This window comes from Bos indicus, chromosome 10 (genome assembly GCF_029378745.1).
Source record: "Bos indicus isolate NIAB-ARS_2022 breed Sahiwal x Tharparkar chromosome 10, NIAB-ARS_B.indTharparkar_mat_pri_1.0, whole genome shotgun sequence".
In the NCBI taxonomy this organism is placed as follows: domain Eukaryota; kingdom Metazoa; phylum Chordata; class Mammalia; order Artiodactyla; family Bovidae; genus Bos; species Bos indicus.
The window spans coordinates 13369279-13393882 of record NC_091769.1 but is presented as its reverse complement, the minus strand read 5'-3'; the positions used below and the strand labels follow the sequence as shown (position 1 = coordinate 13393882).

Sequence of the window (24604 nt, the reverse complement as noted above, 5' to 3'; positions counted from 1 at the left end):
AAATATTTAATTACCTAGGTCTCCATTTTCCTACTTGTCAAATGACAACAGGTTTAGCACAATTTAATAATGCCACTGATGGCACAGTAATGTACTATCTCATAGCCTATTAACATGCTATAATAATATCAGATCAGATCAGATCAGATCAGTCGCTCAGTCGTGTCCGACTCTTTGCAACCACATGAATCGCAGCACGCCAGGCCTCCCTGTCCATCACTAACTCCCGGAGTTCACTCAGACTCATGTCCATCCAGTCAGTGATGCCATCCAGCCATCTCGTCCTCTGTTGTCCGCTTCTCCTCCTGCCCCCAATCCCTCCCAGCATCAGAGTCTTTTCCAGTGAGTCAACTCTTCGCATGAGGTGGCCAAAGTACTGGAGTTTCAGCTTTAGCATCATTCCTTCCAAAGAAATCCCAGGGCTGATCTTCAGAATGGACTGGTTGGATCTCCTTGCAGTCCAAGGGACTCGCAAGAGTCTTCTCCAACACCACAGTTCAAAAGCATCAATTCTTCGGCACTCAGCCTTCTTCACAGTCCAACTCTCACATCCATACATGACCTCTGGAAAAACCATAGCCTTGACTAGACGGATCTTTGTTGGCAAAGTGATGTCTCTGCTTTTTAATATGCTATCTAGGTTGTTCATAACTTTCTGTCCAAGGAGTAAGCGTCTTTTAATTTCATGGCTGCAGTCGCCATCTGCAGTTATTTTGGAGCCCCCAAAAATAAAGTCTGACACTGTTTCCACTGTTTCCCCATCTATTTCCCATGAAGTGGTGGGACCGGATGCCATGATCTTCGTTTTCTGAATGTTGAGCTTTAAGCCAACTTTTTCACTCTCCACTTTTAATAAGAGGCTTTTGAGTTTCTCTTCACTTTCTGCCATAAGGGTGGTGTCATCTGCATATATGAGGTTAATGATATTTCTCCCGGCAATCTTGATTCCAGCTTGTGCTTCTTCCAGTCCAGCGTTTCTCATGATGTACTCTGCATATAAGTTAAACAGGGTGACAATATACAGCCTTGACGAACTCCTTTTCCTATTTGGAACCGTCTGTTTGTTGTTCCATGTCCAGTTCTAAGTGTTGCTTCCTGACTTGCATACAGATTTCTCAAGAGGCAGATCAGGTGGTCTGGTATTCCCATCTCTTTCAGAATTTTCCACAGTTTATTGTGATCCACACAGTCAAAGGCTTTGGCATAGTCAATAAAGCAGAAGTAGATGTTTTTCTGGAACTCTCTTGCTTTTTCCATGATCCAGCGGATTTGGCCATTTGATCTCTGCTTCCTCTGCCTTTTCTAAAACCAGCTTGAACATCTGGAAGTTTGTAGTTCACGTATTGCTGAAGAAGAAGTTCACGTATTCCTGGCTTGGAGAATTTTGAGCATTACTTTACTAGCGTGTGAGATGAGTGCAATTGTGCGGTAGTTTGAGCATTCTTTGGCGTTGCCTTATCACCTCATAGTATATTAACATAGTCATTTCCATTTTTCTGCAGTTAAACAATTAATAATAAATACGTCCTAGTTCTCTTTAAACATATCCATCAGTTTTTAAGGAAAGTAATCACTAGTGCTGACATCAAAGACCAACAAAAAACTACCCTCAAAACGCCACCTTGGCTGTAGCAGACCCATTTGCAATCGTATGATGTGAAAGACAACAGTACAACCCAATTTTACAAGCTCTTTCAGTGTACTTTTCCGATAACAATCACTTACCTCGGTGTCTTTTTTTGTAGAATCACCAAATTCATTCAGCTTACTTAACTCTAGAAAGTGGCAAAAGCTTATTAAACTCTGGATTTTATTCTCCTTCTTTCCCAATTATTTCCACTCTAATCCTGTTTTCAAATGGCAAATGAGGAGAGTAGAATGATGACCAGGTATTTTAGCAATTATTTAACTCTCCAATGGAGGTTGACTAGATGCCCACTAGGCAGGGGTGTAAGGATGGACTGAGATACAGTGAAAGCCCCTGGCACACATGTCAAGCACATGGTAGGCGCTCTAAGGTCACTGTTTCGTCCCTCTTCTTCCACAATCTCAAATATGACTGCAGTATATAAAATGTAAATTAAATACATATTATTAATTCTTAAAATCACTGAGATTTTTATCATTAGCAATTCAGAATGAAAGCTGCCCCTCTCACCATGACAGACCTACAGCTTTAGGTATAGCTAACAAAAAAAAAATACTAAGCCTAAAAAAAAATTTACATTTAAATATAGCAAGCATAAATTCCCAATTAAGAAAAAATAAACAAAAGCCAAGTGTGAGTCACGAAAACAAACACCATTCAGAAATTCCTGCACAAGTTCAACAGCAGATTTTGCTTCCAGAGGCTCAGGCCATTCAGTTACACCAGTCCTCAAACCATCAGCCAAAACCTGTGGGAGATTTAAAAACAAACAAAAAAACCCCAAAACTTGTTAGCAAAATACAAAGTTATCAGTAAGATGTATTATCAATATTAATAACATTAGTATCTTTTTTCTTAGCTGCACCACCCACCTTGTGGGATTTTAGTTCCTGCACCAAGAATCAAACCCAGGCCCTCAGCAGTGAGAGCATGGAGTCCTTACCACTGGACCTCCAGGGCATTCCTAACACCTATTTTTCCTGAATGTTTAATGAGACGCCAGGAACTATTCTAAATGTTTCATATGCAGTATGTTATTTAATCCTCACAAAAATCCAGTGAGGCAGATACCACTATCACTCACATTTTACTGAGCCCAAAAGAGGTTAATTAACTTGCTTAAGCTCACACAGTTGGTAACTGGCAATGCCAGGACATATATCCAGCAGTCTGATGCCAAAGATGGTATTCTGAACTTTAATTATGTGTGCTACAGAGACTGAACAGAAGTTTACATAAAAATAACATGAATATGTATGCCTATACGTAGGGTATCTAAACTGAAGTAAGGAAAGAGGTTGAGGTCAAAAGAGGCTGGAATAGCCAGAGGAACAATGAGAAACACTGGCTTGACTCATATGGGGGAACCATCCCAGGCAATACGATGGAGAGGATGAGCTGTTTCCACTAGGGTGGAATAAACCCCCAGGCAACAGCAGGAAATAAGATGACTAGGAGTAGGGATTAAACAGGAAGAGTGATCTTAAATAATTTTTTTATTTCATTTGGAAGACAACAGCCACTGTTGATTTTCTGGCAGGAAAATGACATGATCAAGCAGGTGAGAATTCCCCCATCACAAATACTCAGGATAGAGTCTAAGGAAAAAAAGAAGTACAATGTTTCTCAATAGAAGTAAGATCATCCTCCACCCCCAGGGAGTTTTCAGGAAAATGTGAAGGTAAATTCTGGTGTCACAGTGACTGTGGGCATTTAGTTTGGTAGGGGCCAAAGCTGCAGTCCATGGGGTCGCTAAGAGTCAGATACAACTGAGAGACTTCTTTCACTTTTCACTTTCATGCACTGGAGAAGGAAATGGCAACCCACTCCAGTGTTCTTGCCTGGAGAATCCCAGGGATGGAGGAGCCTGGTGGGCTGCCATCTATGGGGTTGCACAGAGTTGGACATGACAAGTGACTTAGCAGCAGCAGCAGCAAGGATGCTACAGGTGGCACTAGTGGTTAAGAACCCGCCTGCTAAAACAGGAGACAAAGGAGACTGCTGTTCGATTCCTGGGTTGAGAAGATCTCCTGGAGGATGGCATGGCAACCCACTCCTGTATTCTTGCCCAGAGAATCCTGTGGACAGAGGAGCCTGGAGGGCTATGTTCCATAGGGTCACAAAGAGTCAGACATGACTGAAGCAACCTGGCACGCATGCAAGGAGGCTACATATCTTCCAGCATGTAGAATGGTCCCAAACCACAAAGCATGATTCTGCCCAAGATGCCAAGAGTGTGTGTCCCTGTGGAGAAACAGTGAAAGATCATTAGAGTGGTCCAGAAGGGAAGTGATAGGGGCTTTATGTAAGATAGGCACAGTGAAAGAAACCTCAAAGGGAAAAAAAAAAGTATACTTCAGAGAAAGAGACAGACAGATAGGCAGAAATATATGAGGAATAGAAGAAAAGAAAAAAAAATCCTACCTATTTATAAAAATACAGGGGATTGAACTTGGAGAAATTATGGCAACGTGCACATCGAAGAGTCTGTGAATTTCTAAGGGAGATTACATTAATTACACAGCTTGGACTTTCAAGTCAGATAGACATATGTTTGAATGAGTTTTAAGCCAGCTCTTCTATTTACCAGTTGCTGACACCTCAGGCAACATACCAGAACCATCTAGCACCACATACTGGGCACACAGCAGAATGGCAGCTTCCAGCTGTGGCAGTAACTCGATCTTACTGAAGTAACAGATAAGGTTGCCAGCCTGTGAACGGAAGGAATGGTGAAACTGCAGACAGAAATCAGGGGCTTATTAAAGTGATCCAGTCTGGAGATTTGATTCAAGTTTCATTTTGGACAAACTGAATTGGAGGGAAGAACGCTCTACTAGACTGGGAACTGAACTGATGAAAGTGGGAAAGATTGGAAGTGGAAGCAGCTTACAGACAGGAGTCTGGAGTTCCCTTATAAAGGCATTCATCAAATCACGAAATGGATAAGCCCTCTGCTGGGGTGGAGAGAGGAGGGCAGAGATAGGAGGTTACAAGTATGATAGAAGCCCACGGGAAGGGTCCTGAAAGAGAAGCTCTCAAGGAAGAAGAAAGATGAGAAAGGTAGAAAAGGTATCAAGTTTTTCACAAACAGGGAAATAATGAGAGGAGGTAAAAGTATGAAAAATGCCTGGTACTGTGGTAGAAGTGGAAGACACCATGAGGTACCTGGCACTCACGTCTAGTAGGGGAGGCAGAGGAGTAGAGAAATTACTGTTTGATAAACCCTCTGACAAGGGGTGTGCGTAAAGTTCTACGGCAGCACAACCTATTCTGGGGAATCAGTAAATCGTCTCAGGTGAAGATGTCACAGATAACCCGGCAAAGAGGTGGGAAAAGGGCACACTGGGCAGATGGAGACACACACTCCAGAACGCGATGGCGTGATGGCCTTGGAGCTACCATAAGCAGGGAGCTCAATGCAGCAGAGGAGGATGTGAGATCAAGCTAAAGAAATAAGTAGGAGCCAATTAGAACATGAAAACATGTGCAATGTCATTAGCCATCAGAGAAACGCAAATCATAACTATAATGTGGGACTTCCCTGGCGGTCCAGTGGCTAAGACTGCACTTCCACTGCAAAGGGTGTGGGTTTGACCCCTGGTCAGGGAACTAAGCTCCCAAATGCCTCACAAAGCAGCCAAAAAACAAGAAAACACCACCATAATGAGATATCACTTCATCCCCACTAGGATGGCTATAACATCAATAAAAAATATAGTATCAAGCATATGGAGGCAAGGATATGGAGAAACTGGAGCCCTCATACGCTGCTATGGGAATGTAAAATGATGCAGCCACTCAGTCTGGCAGCTCCTCAAAAAGTTAAACACAAAAAGTTAAAAGTTAAAAGGTAGTTAAAGAGCTACCATGTGACCCAGCAACCCCACCTAAGAGTCTCTATGTCACATAAAAACTTAAATACTATTCATGGCAGCATTATTCATGAATAGCCAAAAAGTAAGAACAACTGAAATACCCATTAACTGACAAATGGATAAACACAAACACACTACACCTCTACACTGGTGTTACTCAGTAATAAAAAGGAAGGAAGTGCTACAGAAGGTGAATCAGTGGCTGGCAGGTTTCTGTTAATGGGTATGGGATTTCTTTTTGGGGTGACGAAAATATCCTAAAATTAAGTACGGTCATGGCTGTACAAACTCTGTCAGTACACTAAAAACTACTGAATTCTATACTTAAAACAAAAGTATTTTATGGGCTATAATTTATATCAATAAAGCTCTTTAAAAAAGAAAAGAAAAAAGTAACTATAGTCAGTGACTGGATATAACTGTCTTTGTATGCCAACTTAAGACATACAGAATTTCCTCTGCATTAAAATGAATCCCCCTTGCCCGCCCCTTTGGAATTGAATCTGTAGAGCGGAGCTAAAATTACTGAAACACAAAATTTTTGAAACACATGCTCATTAATCTTCAGGATCAAATTCCAGTTATTAACAAGCAGATTATATACACATTTGGAATAAACTGGCAGCTGACTCACCTGGAAAGTAGGGAATCCATCATATGAATAAAATCCAAATACTTCAGTAGAAAAGGTGAAAGAACTGTTATTAACTACTAACTCACTGATAAATGTTCCCTTTAATTGCAAGGACAACTGCCCCAACTGCCAAGCACGTAACATTTGGAACAAATTTTGAAGAACACAAAATTAAATAACAATGATACTAGCAAAAATTTTTATGGAAATATGAGATCTAATGCAGGTAACAAATTCCAGAAGGATACTCACAAGGAGAAATTTCAGTTCTCTGTGAAGCTGACTCAAAGGACCTCTGGGCTCTCCCGATTCCACCTTGATATTCTAAAAAGTTCCCAGAGTCAGTTTTCACTGGTAATCCCATCTTTTCTCCATCAGGGTCACAGTTACTTGCATTTCAAACTACCCACACATTTAAAAATATTTCATAAAACACTAGTGAATTGAAAAATTAGGTCAACACTTCCATTTGGTATGCCTTCCCCAGAAATATAGACTCTGCCCATCCCAATACAGAAACCTCAATTCAGGCCACCACAACCCCTCTCAATACAACTGTAGCTACACAGAACACACACTCTCCTGCTTGTGTCACTGAATTTCCAAAAGGACAAGAAGTAGAAATATAAACACACTTCAAGACTCGATGACAGGGTAGGAGGTGACAGGGAAGTTCAGAAGCTGGGGGACATATGTATACCTGTGGCTGATTCATGTTGACATATGGCAGAAACCAATACAATATTGTAAAGCAATTATCCTCCAATTAAAAATAAATTAAAAAAAAAAAGACTCAATGACAAACTTAGCATTACCACACACCAAAAACAACTCTCCCTCCCCTCAGTAAAACAAACAAACAAAAAAAGCTGAAGCGGGGTGAGGAGGTTTGAAAGAAATTAGTAAACGCCATTGTATGTCAGCACCTACTGCAGGAAAAGAAAAGTGTTAAGAATGTAATTGTATAATTATTCACCAGCCCACCACCCTGGGAAAAACCACTCTTAACACTACCCAGGACTTTGTGTACATATTTTTTAAAACCATAGTTGAGATCCCACTGTACATAAATTTTGTACTTTTGGGGCTTTTTTTTTTGCTTAATAATAAGCATTTTCTTTCATTATTAAAGATATTTTAAATCATAATTTTAAAATATGTATATAATATTTCATCAGGAAATCTATTTATTTTTCTAAACATCATTCAGGTTTTGTTTTTAATATTTTCAAAACACAGCTGTATGACTGCACTGAATATCTTTGCCCATGTATTTTTGTTACCAATTCTGAATAATTTCTTAAGACAGATCCTAGAAATGTAAATATAGGGTGCAAGGGCTGAACAGAACAACGATTGTTGATGTGTTCTCAACATCTGCATTCTTTAAGAACAGCAGGGATAATGAGCCACTGTGATGATTCCATTTGGGTCCCCACTGAAAATTCTTAAGTTACATAATTACAGCACTGTAGATAACTGACGGATCAGACCACCTGGCAAAACCTTCACTGGCTGTGCTGGCGAGACTTCAGGCTGAACCTTTCAGAGCTGTCCAGGAACTAGCAAGTTCAAAGTAAACCCACAGTGAGTAAACTCAACAGAAAGCAGGGCTGGCTCCTACCAGAGTTGCAGTGGAAGAAAGCGGAGGGGTCTGAAGGATCTCATCCACAGGACTCCAGGAAATATCCAAAGTGATCGTGGTTTGTGAGGCAGCAACTGTATCATCCAAGGCAGTGGACTTAAAGAGCTCGTACTGGGCAAAGCCGCTGGCTGTTAACTGTAAAGAGACATTCAGCAGACCATCAGCGGCGCCTTCACAAGGCCAAAGGCCCATTATCAAAACGACTGATTCTTTTCCCCAAGAAGAAAAAGTGCTGTGCCAAATGGAAAAACGAGACAATTCTTTTTCATCACAAAGATTAGCTAAAAGGCATATATTTTTAGTCATTAGCTGATATGAAAATAAACATTTTGATACTATAGAAAAATATCTAGTCCTATTAGGAATGAAAAAAATCCTTTACTCTAGGAAGGCAGATTGACAGCAGTCAGAAGAAAATAATATGAAAGAGAAATACTTACAGTAGACAAGTGATGTCTTTTCTTGTGTGACTTTTTTAGGTCTTCAAGATTTACAGAATAATTTTTATCCACTGTAGGACATGATAAAAAAAAAAACTTTATAGGTACAGTTCAAAATTACATCATTAGAGCTAGAAAATTACAATCTAATTCACAATATTAATAACTATCAAAATTAATTTTAAACCACAGATGAAATGTTTTTAAAACAAGGGAAGTGGAACAAAGGTCAGTACTGCTACCAAAAGTATAATTAAATGCCTATTATGACACTGGAATTATATTATCATTATATTCAGCTTTTTTATCTTCCAATGAAAATTTTAAAAAATACACACATGTAAATGAAATGAAACCCAAATAAAATAGCCATAAACTCCTATTTAGACTCTTGGAAATCTGTCTCTGAAATGTCTCCCACATGCTGCAGGTTACACACTAGAGCACACTCGTGGTGGCTGACACAAGCTACATTGTGTGCACTTCGTGCTCAAGTTTTAGTAAAACCTATGAAACAGCAATTACACAAATAAATACAGTGGTACACAAATAACAGTGATTACACAAACAAATAAATACACACACCTCCACAAAAGAGGAGTGAGCTCTCACCTTTACAGGTGACCATGTACAAGACAATTCCTGTGATGTTGCTACTGGTTGAGATAAGCTCAGCTCCCAGCCAACTGATACCTTCAGGATCTGAACCATCACACCTTACCCAGAGAGGAGGAAGGGCAGTAACTGGCCGATTAATCTTCAGATGGGTCATATTAGGATTGTGAGCCATGGTATAAAATCCAATTAACTGCCTTGCAAGCAAGAGTAGGAAGAATAAATTAGACGTAGAGATTTTTGATCAGTCAAAAGTTTTCTTTTCCAAAGATACCATGAACAATAGCTACGATGCTGACTCTGATCCCACTTCTGATCACCATCTAACATTCTGTACCAATTCCCAAATGGGGTTTTTTCCTTACACTAAGCAATTCTCTGACACTAGCAATTCTACAATTCAACTCAGTTCTGACACTATCTACCCAAAGACAGCATCAGCAACCACAGGTTAAAGGCTCAGTCCTACAAGACTGCCTCACCTCCAACTTGTATTGCCAGTTCCAAGTCCAAGTTGTCATCTATGTGTCTATAGATCACAGGTTCTGACAACCCCCTCCCTAAATTCAATTAATTTGCTCCCAGAACTCAAGAGAAATATTTTACTTGCTAGATTACTAGTTTATTACACAAGGGTAGAACTCAGGAACAGCCAGCCAGACAGAAGGGAAGCAAAGGAAAATGTATGGGGCAAAGGGCACAGAGCTTCCATGCCCTCTCCCAGCAAGCTGCTCTCCCCGTACCTCCATGTGTTCACCGACCCAGAAGCTCTCCAAGCCCTCTCCTTTGGGTTTTAAAGGAGGTTTCATTACATAGTCACAATGGTGACTGACTGAACTTAGGGAGGGGTTGAGTCCCAACCCCTCACCAGGTGACTAAACTTAAACTCTGGCCCCTCTCCCTTTCAGAGGTTGGGTGGGACTCAAACTTCCAACCCTCTACTCACAGGCTTGGTTCCCCAGGCAACCAGCCCCTATCCATAATTTACTGGGGGGGAGGGGCGGGAGGTCCAAAAGCCACTTCATTAGCATTAAAAAAGACACCTTTATTCTTCTCAATCCCTAGGAAATTCCAAAGGTTTTTAGGAGCTGGGTTCCAGGAACAGTGGACCAAGACTAAATATGCTTCTTCTTATACATCACACTATCACAGTGTCCCAGAAACAAAAATTTGGAAATAAAGTGGCAAAATACATAAATGTTTCACCCGGAGAAGAAGTGAGAGCCAGGCACACCAGACAGATCAAGATCCACACACCAAAAACTGACAAAGTATAGCTACTACAAGCAGAGAGTTCAGTATGGTGGGGCTACAGGGTCAATGGGAGTGGAAGCAGGCTCTGAGATTAAGCAAAAGAAATAACAGAATATGTCAATTACTTCTCAATAAAGTTAGGGGTGGGAGAAGGAAGAAGTCAATAAATACATAAAGAGATGCTTGAGGTCATTAGTCACCGAACACAAAAATTTGAATATAGTCTGTGAATCAGATAGTATTATTTTAACAATGTTAAATTCCCAGATTTTGATGACTTGTGGTTATACAAGAGAAGGTACTAGGTTTTAGGAAATACATCGTGAGGTATTCAAGGGTAAAAGAGCACAGTGTCTCCAACATACTGTCAATATTTCATTACAAAAATGTGTGTGTGTGGTTATATAGATGAGGTGTGGACAGGAATAAGAGGAGGAGCAGAGGGGAGGAGGAATAAGCCATAGAATCACAAAGCAGAGGCAGCAAAATGTAAATTTTGGTGAAACCTGGTTAAGCGTCCACAGAAGTTCTTGTACTGTTCTTTTACACTTCTCTGTAAATTTCAGAGTGCATCAGAATTAAAAGTTACCCAAAAATACAGCTTACAAATTTTCAGAGATGAAAACTAAATTTATTACCAACATATGTTCAGAAAAGGCATTTCTAAGGGACTGTACTTCAGAAAAGAAATATAATAATCCCAGAAGGAAGGTCTGAAATGCAAGAAGAAATGGAGAGCAAAGAAATGATAAGCATATGGATGACTCCAAACAAACACTGGCTAGAGGAAACAACGTGAATAAAAAATTCTCAAGTTGTGGGAGAGGAAAGAAAAAATAGGACTTAAAATCAAGAAGCCATTAAAGAGTGCTCAACTACAAAAGATTTTAAAAGTTTCTACACAGCAAAACAAAACAAAAAACCCTCTCTGAAGGAAAGTCACTTTGAATACTACTATAGTCCTTATTCTCCAGTATTTTTTTTTTAAAGATTTTTTAACGTAGACCATTTTTAAAGTCCTTACTGAATTTGTTACAACATTGCTTCTGCTTTATGCTTTGTCTTTTTGGCCAGGAGGGATGTGGGGTCTTAGCTCCCCGACCAGGGATCGAACCCGCACCCCCACTGCGTTGGAAGGCGAAGTCCTAACCTCTGGACCACCAGGGAAGACCCCTTATTCTCTAGTATTATATATATGACCAGATCCTCCAGGACTCCCTGATAGCAAATACTTTTGGCTTTGGAGTTGAGGGAGACCAGGCAGACGGAAAGTCATATGGTAGGAGCGGGGAGGGTAGCTAAGCAGACAGAGGCAGTAGGGATTCCAACAGGGGCACTTCTGGCATGCGGGTGGGATAATTCGTCATTGGACAGGAGAGCCCCAGGCATTGCATAACATTTACCATCCACGGCTCAGGCCAACAGCGCCCCTGAGTCATCGTGACGATCACAAAGTACCCTGCGTGTTTCCAAATCCCTGCTGGGCCCTGGACTGGAGGCTGAAGGTTCCTTTGTGTCCTATGTGTCACTCAGAAGGAATCTGGATTTTATCACGAGGCAAAAGGACCATGGAAGGCTTTTTAAACATGGAAGCAACACAATCAGGCTTTCATAAAACCACTCTGGCAGGAGTGAGGAAAAAAGATTGGCAAGGAACCAGATTAGAAGTAAGGAAAACAATTACGAAGCAACAACATTAAACAGTAGAAGGAGATGGAGAAAAGGCAGATCACCGTAATCATCTTAGTCACACTTGAGTTACCCATGGGACAGTCAAGTATTTAGAACTATCCTAAGTATTAAGTATATCCATCAAGCAGGTGGGGAAGGAGAAAGAGAGGGATCTGGGCTAAATACCTATGCTTTTCCCAATGTTTATAACAATTTCTTGTTGTTTAGTTGCTAAATTATGTTCGACTCTTTTGCGACTCAATGGACTGTAGCCTGCCTGGTGAGTTTACATCCTACCCTTCACCACTATGGTAAGAAAAACTTACCTGGCTCTCCCAATTGGTAAAGCAAGCAGGCCAACATTTTCACCAGTAGAGAGATCAGAAATAGCAGTGTCTTCAGACTGTAGCTCTTCAATAGGACTTGGTTCTTCCTTTTCTAAAGGCTTTAAAAACATTTAATTATTTAACCAGGTAAGAGAACACTATGGTAAAGTCAACTCTTCACTATGCTAGAACAATGTACTGATTTCCAGACCCTGAAGTGCAAAATGATTGGGTTAGGACAGGAATCATAGCTAGAAACCAATGGGGTACTAATAAATCTCACCATTCATCAGAAGTATTTCCACTGTCCAATAAGAAGATATTGATCTACGTTGCTACTGATAAAGGAAGTATATGACACCATCAGAAAAGGAAGTGCTCTACCATGTACAAAATTATATACAAAACACCAAGGGAAACCCATGGGAGACTCCCTGATTTTGTCATTCCCCAAACTTGAAGGTTCATAGCCCTTTCTACTCATTTTCTAAGTCTCCAGGATTTGTTACAGCAGCTGACATTAATTACCTCATTATTACAGAAATATAGGGTATATGGTTCCAGACTATATTGATTTGCTATATTATAGTAATTCTATGCTATATTATATTACACTATAATACTGGTACTAATACTATAATTCTAATATTGTTCCAATTTCACTATACTATAATATTAATTGCATACTATAACACTAGTACTGATACCATACTATACTAGTAATTCAGTTCAGTTGCTCAGTCGTGTCCGACTCTTTGCGGCCCTGTGGACTGCAGCACGCCAGGCCTCCCTGCCCTAGTAGTAGTATATACTAAACTATACTATGCAATACAGTTGTCTCTTGAACAACACAAGTTTGGACTAGGCAGGTGCATTTACATGTGGACTTTTTTAATGCAGTACTACACAGTCCGTGATTGGTTGAATCTGTGGATGTAGAGCCACAGATACAGAGGGCCGACTGTAAAGTTACACTAGGATTTTCAACAACACAGATGGTGGGGCATCCCAAAACCTGTGTTGTTCAGGAGTCAATGGTATATTATATTAAGGAAGAAACCTATCTTTTAGAAAGATATTCAAATAGAATTCTTAAAATTAAAACAACAGCAACAACTTTGGTTAGTTTTCAGGAAGACACATCCTAAGGGTTTCCAGCAGCCAGCAGAGCCCTGCAGCCTGTGCAAGCCAAGTCACTGTGTCTCGGGCTCAGTGTGACAGTCTCTAGGTCCATCCACGTTGTTGCAAAGCATTATTTCATTCTTTTTAATGCACAGCCCTTACTTCTTAAGTCTACTCCTCTTAGGACTCTCAGCTCTCATTTGTGTTTCTCATATCCACGTGTTTAAGTAGTGAAATAGCTCAGTACTGCCAATAATAACAAAAATTAAACGAAATAACATTTCCTGAGCATGTACTATGTACCAGCTACTGTTCCAAGCTTTCTTTTATTCTTCATAAAAACCCTGAGAAAGATCCTATTAATAACCCTCTTTTATGGACTGAAAACTGAGCTAGTGGCTGTCTGAATAGCTTATATAGAATAAGCAGCTGAGCGGCAAAACCCACATTTGAATCTAGGTAAAGTGAAAGTCGCTCAGTTGTGTCCAACTCTTTGCAATCCCATGGACTATACAGTACACGGAATTCTATAGGCCAGAATACTGGAGTGGATAGCCTTTCCCTTCTCCAGGGGATCTACCTAAGCTAGGGATCGAACCCAGGTCTCCCACATTGCAGGCGAATTCTTTACCAGCTGAGCCACAGGGGAAGTCCAAGAATACTGTAGTGGGTAGCCTATTCCTTCTCCAGAAGATCTTCCTGACCCAAGAATGGAACTGGGGTCTCCTGCGTTACAGGTGGATTCTTTACCAACTGAGCCATCAAGGAAGCCCCTGAATCTAGGTAGTCTGACTTCAAAACTCAAGTTCTTGTCCACTAAGGTCTTCTAGCAGTGAATACTTAATAGTTATCTGACCTAGATGTATCCTCAACTTTGAATTTCTTCTGCCAGATTCTAGATTTTATTCCCTTCTAGGCCTGTGTTTCCAAATAGTTCCTAGAAGTATCCAAGAAATGTCATTTTCCCTTCCATTCTACTTTTCAGTATTATCCATCTAAAACTCATGCTGTAAGCTCTATTGACCTTTGCAGAAATGAAGGCCATTTTACTTGTTTTCCATCCAAGAATGCCAGGACCTCACTGAACTCCAGGTAAGTCCTCACAACTCCAAGCTGTTTTCTCACTAGTATCTCAACCAATTTCCACAAATTCCTCTGTTCCTCTACCTTTCCCTAGAAACTCATTTTCACCTTTCAGCTTTTGCTCTACACACATTTTCTCTCTCCTCATAAGTCTAAATTCAGCCACATAATTCACTTATAATTATTTTCCAAGCATCTGTCCACCATAGATAAGCATCACTAATACAAAACAAATAAAGCAGTCCCCTCCTCAGAAAGGAGTTTTCGTGTAGTATGTAAAACAGAGTGCTCTCTGTTCATGCATCCCAATCCCCATCCAGACAGCATGCAGGTCCTAAAGCAAACAGAGGCATTCCTTCTAAAGGAATGTCCACTTTCCCCTGTTGTATCCTGTTTCTATCTACTTCAAGAAACGACAGACCCAAAGAATGGGTCCTGGCCCCAAAGTAACTGTAAAATGACAGCATTATCAGCACTCAACCAAAACCACTGCTACTGCTCGGCCAGAACGGTTCCCCTATTTAAAACACAAAGGTGTAAGGATGTAATTATAAAGTGATGAAAAAAATAAGAAGGTCCCTCTTGTTAGATTTAACAAGAGAAAAGTAAAGTAGAAATTCATGAGTCAGAGTGACTTATGCTGTGTCTAACAGTAGCCACCCACCAGTCACATGTAGCTTTTGAACACCTGAAATGTGGCCAGACCAAATTGAGACTTAAGTGTTAAATCCATATCAAATTTTGAAGATGCAGTATGGAAAAAAAGAGCTTAAAATCTCATTTTTATTTTTACATTAATTATTGAAATGTTTAACATTAGATTAAAAAAAAACTATAAACATAATTTCAGACCTGGCAATCCTATTCCTAGCTATTTACAGTAAAGAAAACTTGTGCTCACATAGGACTTTGTACAAAAATGATCATATTACTTGTTTATTTAGCTCTCTGGATCAGGGATGGATCAGCAACTAAAAGAACCACTAAACACATACAACTTGCTGCTAAGTCACTTCAGTCGTGTCCGACTCTGCGCGATCCCATAGACGGCAGCCCACCAGGCCCCGCCGTCCCTGGGATTCTCCAGGCAAGAACACTGGAGTGGGTTGCCATTTCCTCCTCCAATGCATGAAAGTGAAAAGTGAAAGTGAAGTCGCTCAGTCTTGTCCGACTCTTAGCGACCCCATGGACTGCAGCCTACCAGGCTCCTCTGTCCATGGGGTTTTCCAGGCAAGAGTACTGGAGTGGGTGCCATTGCCTTCTCCCATACAACTTGAATGAGTCTCAAAGGCATTATTACACTGAGATACGCCAGACTCAAAAGTTTATACACTTTTGTATGATTCCATTCATGACACTCTTAAAAAGACCACGCTACAGTGAGGGAGAAGGAATGATTGTAAAGGGATAGCACAAGGGAGTTTTCGGGGTGATGGAGCCGTTTTGTGTTCTGATTATGGTGATGACTACCAGACTGTATAAGTGTGTTAAAATTCACACAACTAAACAAAAGAAAAAGTAAATTTTGCAGTATGAAATTTAATTTCACCTTTTTGTTTTGAGGCTACTAGAAAGCTTTTAAATACATATGTGGTTCACATTATCTATTGGACAGCACTCTACTTATCACTAAAAGATGTTAGAATCCACACTAATATGCTGACATGAAAATGTGTACATTTGAGATTATCCCTCAGAAACCAAACCTGGCTGTTAAGAATTAGCCACAAAGCCCAAGCACTACTTACCACTTTTTCCACAATAAATATGGTTTCATTTTCATGTAGAATATTTTTCAAAGGGTTTGGTTGGCCTTTGCTGATCAACTGCACTTGAATATCAGCCTATTAAAAACAGATTAAGGTCCAGCAATGTTACAGATACACATATATATGTACAAATATTTAAACACATAAACACCAGTTCTATGCAAGTAACTGAAAAAGAGAATGTGAACAAGACTAATGTTTTAAAAATACAATTTCATTTCTTCTTTGCCCATGTTGTTTTTCATGTTGAGAAAATCTAGCTGGGGAATTCCCTAGAAGTCCAGTGGTTAGGACTCCAAGCTTTCACTGCAGAGGGCATAGGTTCAATCCCAGGTTGGAGAACTAAGATCCTTGCAAGCCTAGAGTGGTCAAAACAACAAAATCTAGCTCTTATATTTTGTATCTGTATGCTTCAAGGCCCACCTAGAGAGCACCCTGCCTTGTAAGGCCTTTTGATTAGGATCACACTGACATCCTCTTCCCCTAATCATCCTGGATTTACTGTTAGGAACCATAAAATTAGCTCTTTACTAAACATTATTTTTTGATTGTTCCATGAAATTTAGAACTTTTTCACTTTATAGGTACTGTGTATTTCTTCATTCCAATTACAATAAACATTTATTGTAGAAAAGTTTGAAAACAGATAGCTAACAGATAAAACTCATCTATATTCTACTAACCAGAGTTGTTGTTCAGTCCCTGAGTTGTGCCCAACTCTTTGCCACCCCACAAACTGCAGCACACCAGGCTCCTCTGTCCTCCATGATCTCCCAGAGTTTGCTCAAATTCATGTCCACTAGGTCGATGATGCTATCCAACCATCTCATCCTCTGCTGCTCCCTTCTCCTTTTGCCTTCAATCTTTCCCAGCGAGTCAGCTCTTCACATCAGGTGGCCAAAGTACTGGAACTTTAGCTTCAGCAACAGTCTTTCCAATGAATATTCAAGGTTGAGGTCCTTTTTCTTGAGGCTTGATCTCCTTGTAGCCCAAGAGTCTTCTTCAGCACAGTTTGGAAGCATCAATTTTTTGGTGCTCAAGTCTTCTTTATGGTCCAACTCTCATATCCATACATGACTACTGGAAAATTCGTAAGTTTGACTATGTGGATCTTTGTCAGCAAAGTGACATGTCTGCTTTTTAATACACCGTCTAGGTTTGTCATAGCTTTCCTTCCAAGGAGCAAGCATCTTTTAATTTCATGGCTACAGTCACAGTCCTTGGTGATTTTGTAACCCCCAAAAATAAAATCTGTCACTGCTTCCACTTTTCCCCCTTCTACTTAACATGAAGTGATGGGACCGGATGACATCATCTCAGACTTTTTATTTTTTGGCTGTGCCGGGTCTTGGTTGTGGCATGCAGGATCTTTGACCTTTAGTTATGGCATGTGGGACCTAGTTCCCTGACCAGGGATTGAACCCAGCTCCCATGCATTGGGAGCACTGACGGCTAGGGAAGTCCCTTAGATTTTTGAATGTTGAGCTTCAAGCCAGCTTTTCCACTCTCCTCTTCACTGTCATCAAGAGGTTCTTTAGTTCCTCTGTTTTCAGGCATTAGAGTGGTATCATCTGCACATCTGAGGTTGCTGATATTTCTCTCAGCAATCTTGATCCCAGCTTGTGATTTCATCCAGCCTGTCATCTCGCATGATGTACTCTGCATAGAAGTTAAACAAGCAGGGTGACAGGATACAGTCTTAATGTACCCCTTTCCCAATTCTGAACCAGTCAGTTGTTCCATGTCTTGTTCTAACTATGGCTTCTTGACCCACATAGCCAGAGTAGTCACTACTATTATTAGTCTTATTGGTGTATATTTTGCCTAATCTTTTCCCAGACATATAAATAAACCTACTTAAATAGAAATATATTATTTTGATAATGCAATAATTTTTGCTTACTAAATAAATAGAATATTCTAACAGTTTTATATCATGAACTTCTTTCCATGCCATTAAACTTTTTTAGGCTGTCTAGTACCATGGAGCTACCATCACATAATTAATTCTGTATTATTCAACATTTGTGCATTTTCAAATTATATGCTATAATAAACAACTGATAAGGAATATTCTTTAATTACTACCTCCTCGGCACCCCACAACATGTGGAGCTCCTCCAACCAGGGATGAACCCATGCCCCCTGCAGTGGGAGCTCGGAGTCTTAACCACTGGACCAACAGGGAACTTCCCCTTTAATTAATTTCTTAAGATGAGTATCGAAAACCACACTGATACTGTCAAATTGCCTTTCAAATGTCATATTCACATATTCACATTCTCATTTTACGTCAACACACTATTTACATTCTTTTTACCATTTCAACTAGCAAAAAATAGTATCTTGTTATTTTATAAATTTCATTTATTTGATCACTAATGATGGTGAACAGCCGCTAATATGCTTATTATTGACAATTATCTCATTACTCGAACCTATTTAATTTCTTAGTTTGGAAATTGAAGCATTTAGACACCAAGTACAGAGAGCAAAGGATGCTTTGTTACTCTGATCTACTGAACTCTTTTGGTTTAATAATTTTTGGCTGCACTAGGTCTTCAGTGCTGCGCGTGGGCTTCTCACTGCAGTGGCTTCTCCCAGTGCAGAGCACAGGCTCTAGGAGGCTCGGGCTCAGCAGTTGTGGCCTGCAGGTCTAACTGCTCCAGGGCATGTATGATCTTCTCAGGTCAGGAATCAAACCCGTGATCCCTACACTGGCAGATGGATTTTCAACCACTGAACTACCTACCAGGGGAGCCTCATATCTACTTCATTCTTGATCAAATACTGTTGTGGATTGAAATGTTGTTGTTCAGTCACTAAGTTGTGTCCAACGGACTCTTTGCAACCCCATGGACTGCAGCATGCCAGGCTTCCCTGTCCTTCACTATCTCCTGGAGTTTGTTCAAACTCATGTCCATTGAGTCAGTGATGCCACCCAGCCTTCTCCTCCTGCCCTCAGTCTTTTCCAGCATCAGGGTTTTTTTCCAGTGAGACGGCTCTTTGCATTATGTGGCCAAAGTACTGGACTTTCAGCTTCAACATCAATCCTTCCAATGAATATTTAGGACTGATTTCCTTTAGGATTAACAGGTTTGATCTCCTTGCAGTCCAAGGGACTCTCAACAGTCTTCTCCAACACTTATTTTTATCCTCTACCTATTCATCTATTATGATTATCTTTATTCCTTATTGGTTTTAAGAGCTTTTCATATATTTCATATACATGGATATTAACCCTATCATTTATGACACTGATGTCATAAATGATATCCTCAGCTAGTCTTTTAGACATAATTTATTTTAGTTTGTTAACTGTTTTAGAGGATTAAGTTCTATGGGAAGTTTTACCTATGGAACACTGGCATGTTAGATGCTTAATTCACGAATGTTTATAGCAGCTTTATTCAAAACTATTAAAAACTAGAAACAATCCAGTCTGAATGGTTAATGGATAACCAAACTGCATTCATACAATGGACTATTACTCAACAATAAAAAGGGATGAACTACTGATACACACAACAACACAGTCAAATCACAAATGCATTATACTCAGGACTCCAGCAGCTAAAAGTCTGCACTTCTAATGCAAGGGGTGAAGGTTCAGTTCCTGGTTGGGGAACTAAGATCCCACATGCCATGTGGCATGGCCATTGGAAAAAAAAAAAAAAACAGAAAACAAATGCATTATACTTATTGAGAAAAGCCAGACAGAAAAGGTATAAACCATATGGCTTTATTTATATGAGATTCGGAAAAGGCCACACAAAAAAACAGATGTAAAACAGATCAGTAGTTGCCAGGGAACGGGGGAAAGGGTTGAATATAAAGGAACATGAGATTTTTTGGAGATTATAGGAATGTTCTTGATTACGGAGGTGGTAATACAACTAAATACATTTGTAAAAATTCATAGAACTGTACTCTAAAAGGGTGAAATTTAATGTATGTAAATTAACTTTGATAAACTCAACTTTTAAAAACAATTTTAGGATGACTGACTTGTTTAAAAACCAAATAAATTGTTCATACCTCATAGATGAATGGGTCTTTACGGATTCCTTTTTTATTTTCATCAAATTCCCTAAAATGCAGAAACACATGTGAAAAATAAAGCTACAGTATTTTGTCATTTAAACTCTGGAGTTATTGAGAGAAATTAAAAATTCAGAATACTCATGACAGCACTAAGGCACAGTTGGGAAAAGAGAAGCAGAAAAATAGCGTTAGGTTAATAAGAAAAGAGATGTGGTAAAGATTAATAGACAGCTGCCCCTTGGGACTTCCCTGGCGGTCCAGCGGTTAAAACTATGTCCTTTCAATGCAGGGGGCACAGGTTTGATCCCTGGTTGGAGAACTAAGATCCCACATGTCCTTAAGTACAGCCAGAGAAAAAAGATAGAGAGCTGCCCCAAACTGGGTACAACTGCTTCTCAGAGGCAGCAGGAAAGTAGGTCACCCATCTCTATTCGTATAACTTTTAAAACACAGTACCAATTACTATTAAAATGTAATTTACGACATGACTTTTGGGAAGCAAAAATAACTGAAATCAGTGGGTTATTATGGAGAAGTTATTTAAGGGTCCCAGGCCTTGAGTTTCTATTGCTATCCTCCCTGTTTTCATGAGTTGACACCAAAAAATTAGTAAACTGGATAACGCTAAAACATTTTAAAAATGGAAGCACAAAATGTTAAGATACATCCTAATTATCATTTTATTGAAGAAAGTTGATCCTAGGGCTTCCCTGGTGGCTCAGTGGTAAAGAATCCACCTGCAAATGCAGGGGACGTGGATTCAATCTCTGATCTGGGAAGATCACACATGCCTTGGGACAACTAAGCCCATGCACTACAGCCATTGAACCTGGGCTCTAGAGCCCAGGAACTGACACTACTGAAGCACACGCGCCCTAGAGCCTGTGCTCTGCAGCAAGAGAAGTCACCACAGCGAGAAGCCTTCGCACGCAACCAGAGAAGTCCTGCTCACTGTATCTAGAGAAAAACCCCAGCAGCAACGAAGACCCAGCACAGCCAAAAATAAATATGTAAAATTACATATATTAAAAAAGTTGATCCCAAAGCATGTAAACTATAAAGATACTAAAAATGCACATCAGCTTGATCTACATTCTAAGAGAAAAGAATCTTTAGAGTCCTAAAGGAACCCACAGAATAGTTTCAGGATGCCATTATTTGATTCACTCTGTAACTCATCAAAATAAAAATGAGGCCTGTGACTGATTCACTGTGGCCATTTTGGACAAGGCTGTGACTTTCCCCCCTATATTTATTTATTTGGCTGTATCAGGTCTTAGTTGCAGCACACAGGATCTTTGTTGAGTCACATGAGATTTTTCACTGGGTCATGTGGGCTCTCTAGTTGTGACTCTCTGGGTCTGGAGTACGTGGGCTCAGTAGGTGTGCGGCTCGAGAGACATGTGGGATCATAGTTCCCCCACCAGGGATTGAGTCTATGTCCCCTGCATTGCAAGGTGGATTCTTAACCACTGGACCACCATGGTAAGTCCCTGAGAAAAGTTTATCTCTATGCATGCGTAACTCAAGGATCATTCAACCATCATTCAATAATCATTTCACCAGTATGTGTTTTATGGGCAGGCACTCTGTGAACAAAAAAGTGTTGCCTGTCTTTCTGATACACCACCAATACTGCCTGCCATCAGCCACTGCAGCTACCTTGGTGCACCCTGAGGAGAATTCAGGACTAGACAGTTAACATACACACCAAAGGAGTAATTTCAATGAGCCCAGACTCCCACACCTTCCCCAAAGTGGAAAAGCACTATAATCATTAACCTGAGATGTCTGTTCTTGGGATTAGTAGTCAACTTTTGATGTTCAACTACATTTTTGTTTGTTATTTCCCCCAGCAAAACTCTTATGTATTCTGGCTCCTTCCTTACCTTTTAGGAACACTTCTTTAGAGCTATCTGAAGCTGATTGCCAGGCTATACTACTCAGTAAGGCCCCTGAATAACAGTAATTCTAGGTTGTGCATTTTTTAAGTCAACAATTCTTACTAAATGTCTAAGATATAAAACAAATGCATAGTTCCTGGCTCACAGTCTTGACTGCAGCCAACAACTGCAATACAGGGTGATGAGCCTCAAAGAGGGGATGCAGGATGCTGTGGTGGCACACAGGAAGGGACTTTGCTAGAGGGCTTAATCTGTATCCTGAAAGCTAAGAGGAGCTCACTACAAGATTTTAAATGAGAAAATCTCCCTGACCTCCTGATGTGGAGAGATAAACTTGGAGGCCAGAAAATAACTGAATAACTTGTAGTACTTAAAAAAGTGATGATGGTAAACAAAGCAGTCAGGATGGAGGGAAAACAAAGGCAGCTGGTGACTGACTAGATGGGATGGAGGTGGCGGAAAATAGAACCAAATGACAGTCTTGGACTTGGAACTCTTAACTCAGAGACAGAATTCAGGAAACTGTCACACTGCAGGGAACAGATGGATTCAGTTTCGCAGATAATGAGTTTGAGGTCTCATTTGGAAATTTCCAGTAGGCAGGTGGCTACACAAGTAATATGAGAGACTGAAGAGAAGACACACAGACAATTGATGCTTCAAAGTGGAGAGAAATACTAACACTTATGAAAGAATTACCAAAGAGTCTAAATAAAATTTATCAACAAGGGACTGGTTAAATAAACATAAAATAGCCAAACAATGAAATATTATAGAGCCATTAAAAACAGATCAACAGGCTGTCATACTGAAAGCTATCCAACATATTGTTGCTGCTGCTGCTACTAAGTCGCTTCAGTCGTGTCCGACTCTGTGCGACCCCATAGACGGCAGCCCACCAGGCTCCCCCGTCCCTGGGATTCTCCAGGCAAGAATACTGGAGTCGGTTGCCATTTCCTCCTCCAATGCATGAAAGTGAAAAGTGAAAGTGAAGTCGCTCAGTTGCCTCCCACTCTTAGTGACCTCATGGACTACAGCCTACCAGGCTCCTCTGTCCATGGGATTCTCCAGGCAAAAGTACTGGAGTGGGTTGCCATTGCCTTAAAAGAAAAAGCTAGTGAGGGACCGCCCTGGTGATCCAGTGGCTAAGACTCCCAGATCCCACTGCAGGGGGTGCCTGGTTTCAAACCGGTCAGGGAACTAGATCCCACAAGCCGCAACTAAAGATCCCACACGTGGCAATGAAGATCTCAGGGGCTGCAACTAAGATTTGGCGCAGCCAAATAAACAAATATAAATAAATGCTAAAAAAGAAGCTAGTGATCTTTCTACAATGTTGAAAAAACTGATAAGCATTACCACTTTTATAAGCAGGATAAAAAGCAATGAAGACAAATAATGAAAAAGTATGATATTTAGAAAAAGGGGTTCGATTACAGCAGTTGGTTATCAAAGTGTGATGTCAGGCCAGCAGTATCTGCTTCACCTGAAACTGATTAGAAAGGGACACTCTTTAGCCCTACCCAGAACCTGCTGTTGTTCAGTCCCTCAGTCTTGTATCTCTGTGACACCATGGACTAAAGCACACAGGCTTCCCTGTCCTTCACATCTCCCAGAGTTTGCTCAGATTCATGTCCACTGAGTCGGAGATGCTATCTAACCATCTCATCCCACTCCACCCAGGCCCACTAAATCAAAAATTCTGGAAGTGGGCCTGGCAATCTGTTTTGGCAACTTGCCAGGTGATTCTGATTCTCGCTCAAGTTTGAGAACTATTGGATTAGATTTTTGTGTCGGATACAAAACTGGATGGAATCCACTTTATTACTAGTACTTCACTATATGAGGATTCCCTGTTGGCTCAGATGGTAGAGTCTGCCTGCAACTCGGGAGAGCCGGGTTGGATCCCTGGGTCGGGAAGATGCCCTAGAGTAGGAAATGACAACCCATTCCAATATTCTTGCCTAGAATATTCCATGGATGGGGTAGCCTGGTGGGCTACAGTCCATAGGGTCGCAAAGACTCGGACACGACTGAGCGACTTCACTTTCACTATACGAATAAAACGAAGTCCTAGGGTACTGTAAAACAAGTGTCTTGAAGAGCAGACACACCATCACGTTATCGCTATAACTGTTGCTCAAAAAATTATCTTGAATAAACTATAAAACACGTTTCACACCAGCAAGGCGAACGATATCAACATCTAGTTTCCTGTAACCTGTTCGATGCCTCTAACATATCACAAGTTGTGTGTGCATTATCAGATTGAATAATACACCTCTCGTAAAATTCGTCACCATCCACCGCCGGCGACAAAGCACACGTTTTCTTCTATACGAGACTATAAGCAAGAAGGCCTACCGGGCCGACCTCACAATGGGGCAGAAAACCGGCCTCTCTGCTGCTCCCAGATCCCGGGAAAGCGGACTCAATTTACAAATTCGCGCCGGTGGAAAGTGGGAAGGCGCTAATCCCCAAGGCTGCGGCAAGAGGCTTGGGGCGGGGATCGAGATACCCCAGGGGAGAAGTGCTGTGGCCAAAGCCAAGCCAAAACTAGGGGCTACAACT

General features: G+C 40.6%; 1 protein-coding gene across 5 annotated transcripts in view; it reads right to left on the bottom strand.

Moving 5' to 3' along the window:
- The window catches only part of ZWILCH (zwilch kinetochore protein), a 42465-nt gene that overhangs the window by 17567 nt on the left and 294 nt on the right, over nucleotides 1-24604 (bottom strand). Inside the window, exons 1-10 of one of the 5 annotated variants that reach the window (XM_070796943.1) lie at nucleotides 24398-24594; nucleotides 20124-20175; nucleotides 16065-16160; nucleotides 12112-12230; nucleotides 8831-9057; nucleotides 8246-8316; nucleotides 7785-7940; nucleotides 6413-6484; nucleotides 2303-2396; nucleotides 1726-1775 (exon numbers count right to left, since the gene is read on the bottom strand). In XM_070796943.1, coding sequence (XP_070653044.1) covers nucleotides 1726-1775; nucleotides 2303-2396; nucleotides 6413-6484; nucleotides 7785-7940; nucleotides 8246-8316; nucleotides 8831-9035 — 648 coding nt within the window. In that variant the 5' untranslated portion in view covers nucleotides 9036-9057; nucleotides 12112-12230; nucleotides 16065-16160; nucleotides 20124-20175; nucleotides 24398-24594. Of the gene's footprint in view, nucleotides 1-1725; nucleotides 1776-2302; nucleotides 2397-6412; nucleotides 6485-7784; nucleotides 7941-8245; nucleotides 8317-8830; nucleotides 9058-12111; nucleotides 12231-16064; nucleotides 16161-20123; nucleotides 20176-24397; nucleotides 24595-24604 lie in introns of those variants that run through there. The other 4 variants (XM_070796940.1, XM_019968164.2, XM_070796941.1 and 1 more) reach the window with 4 other exon arrangements.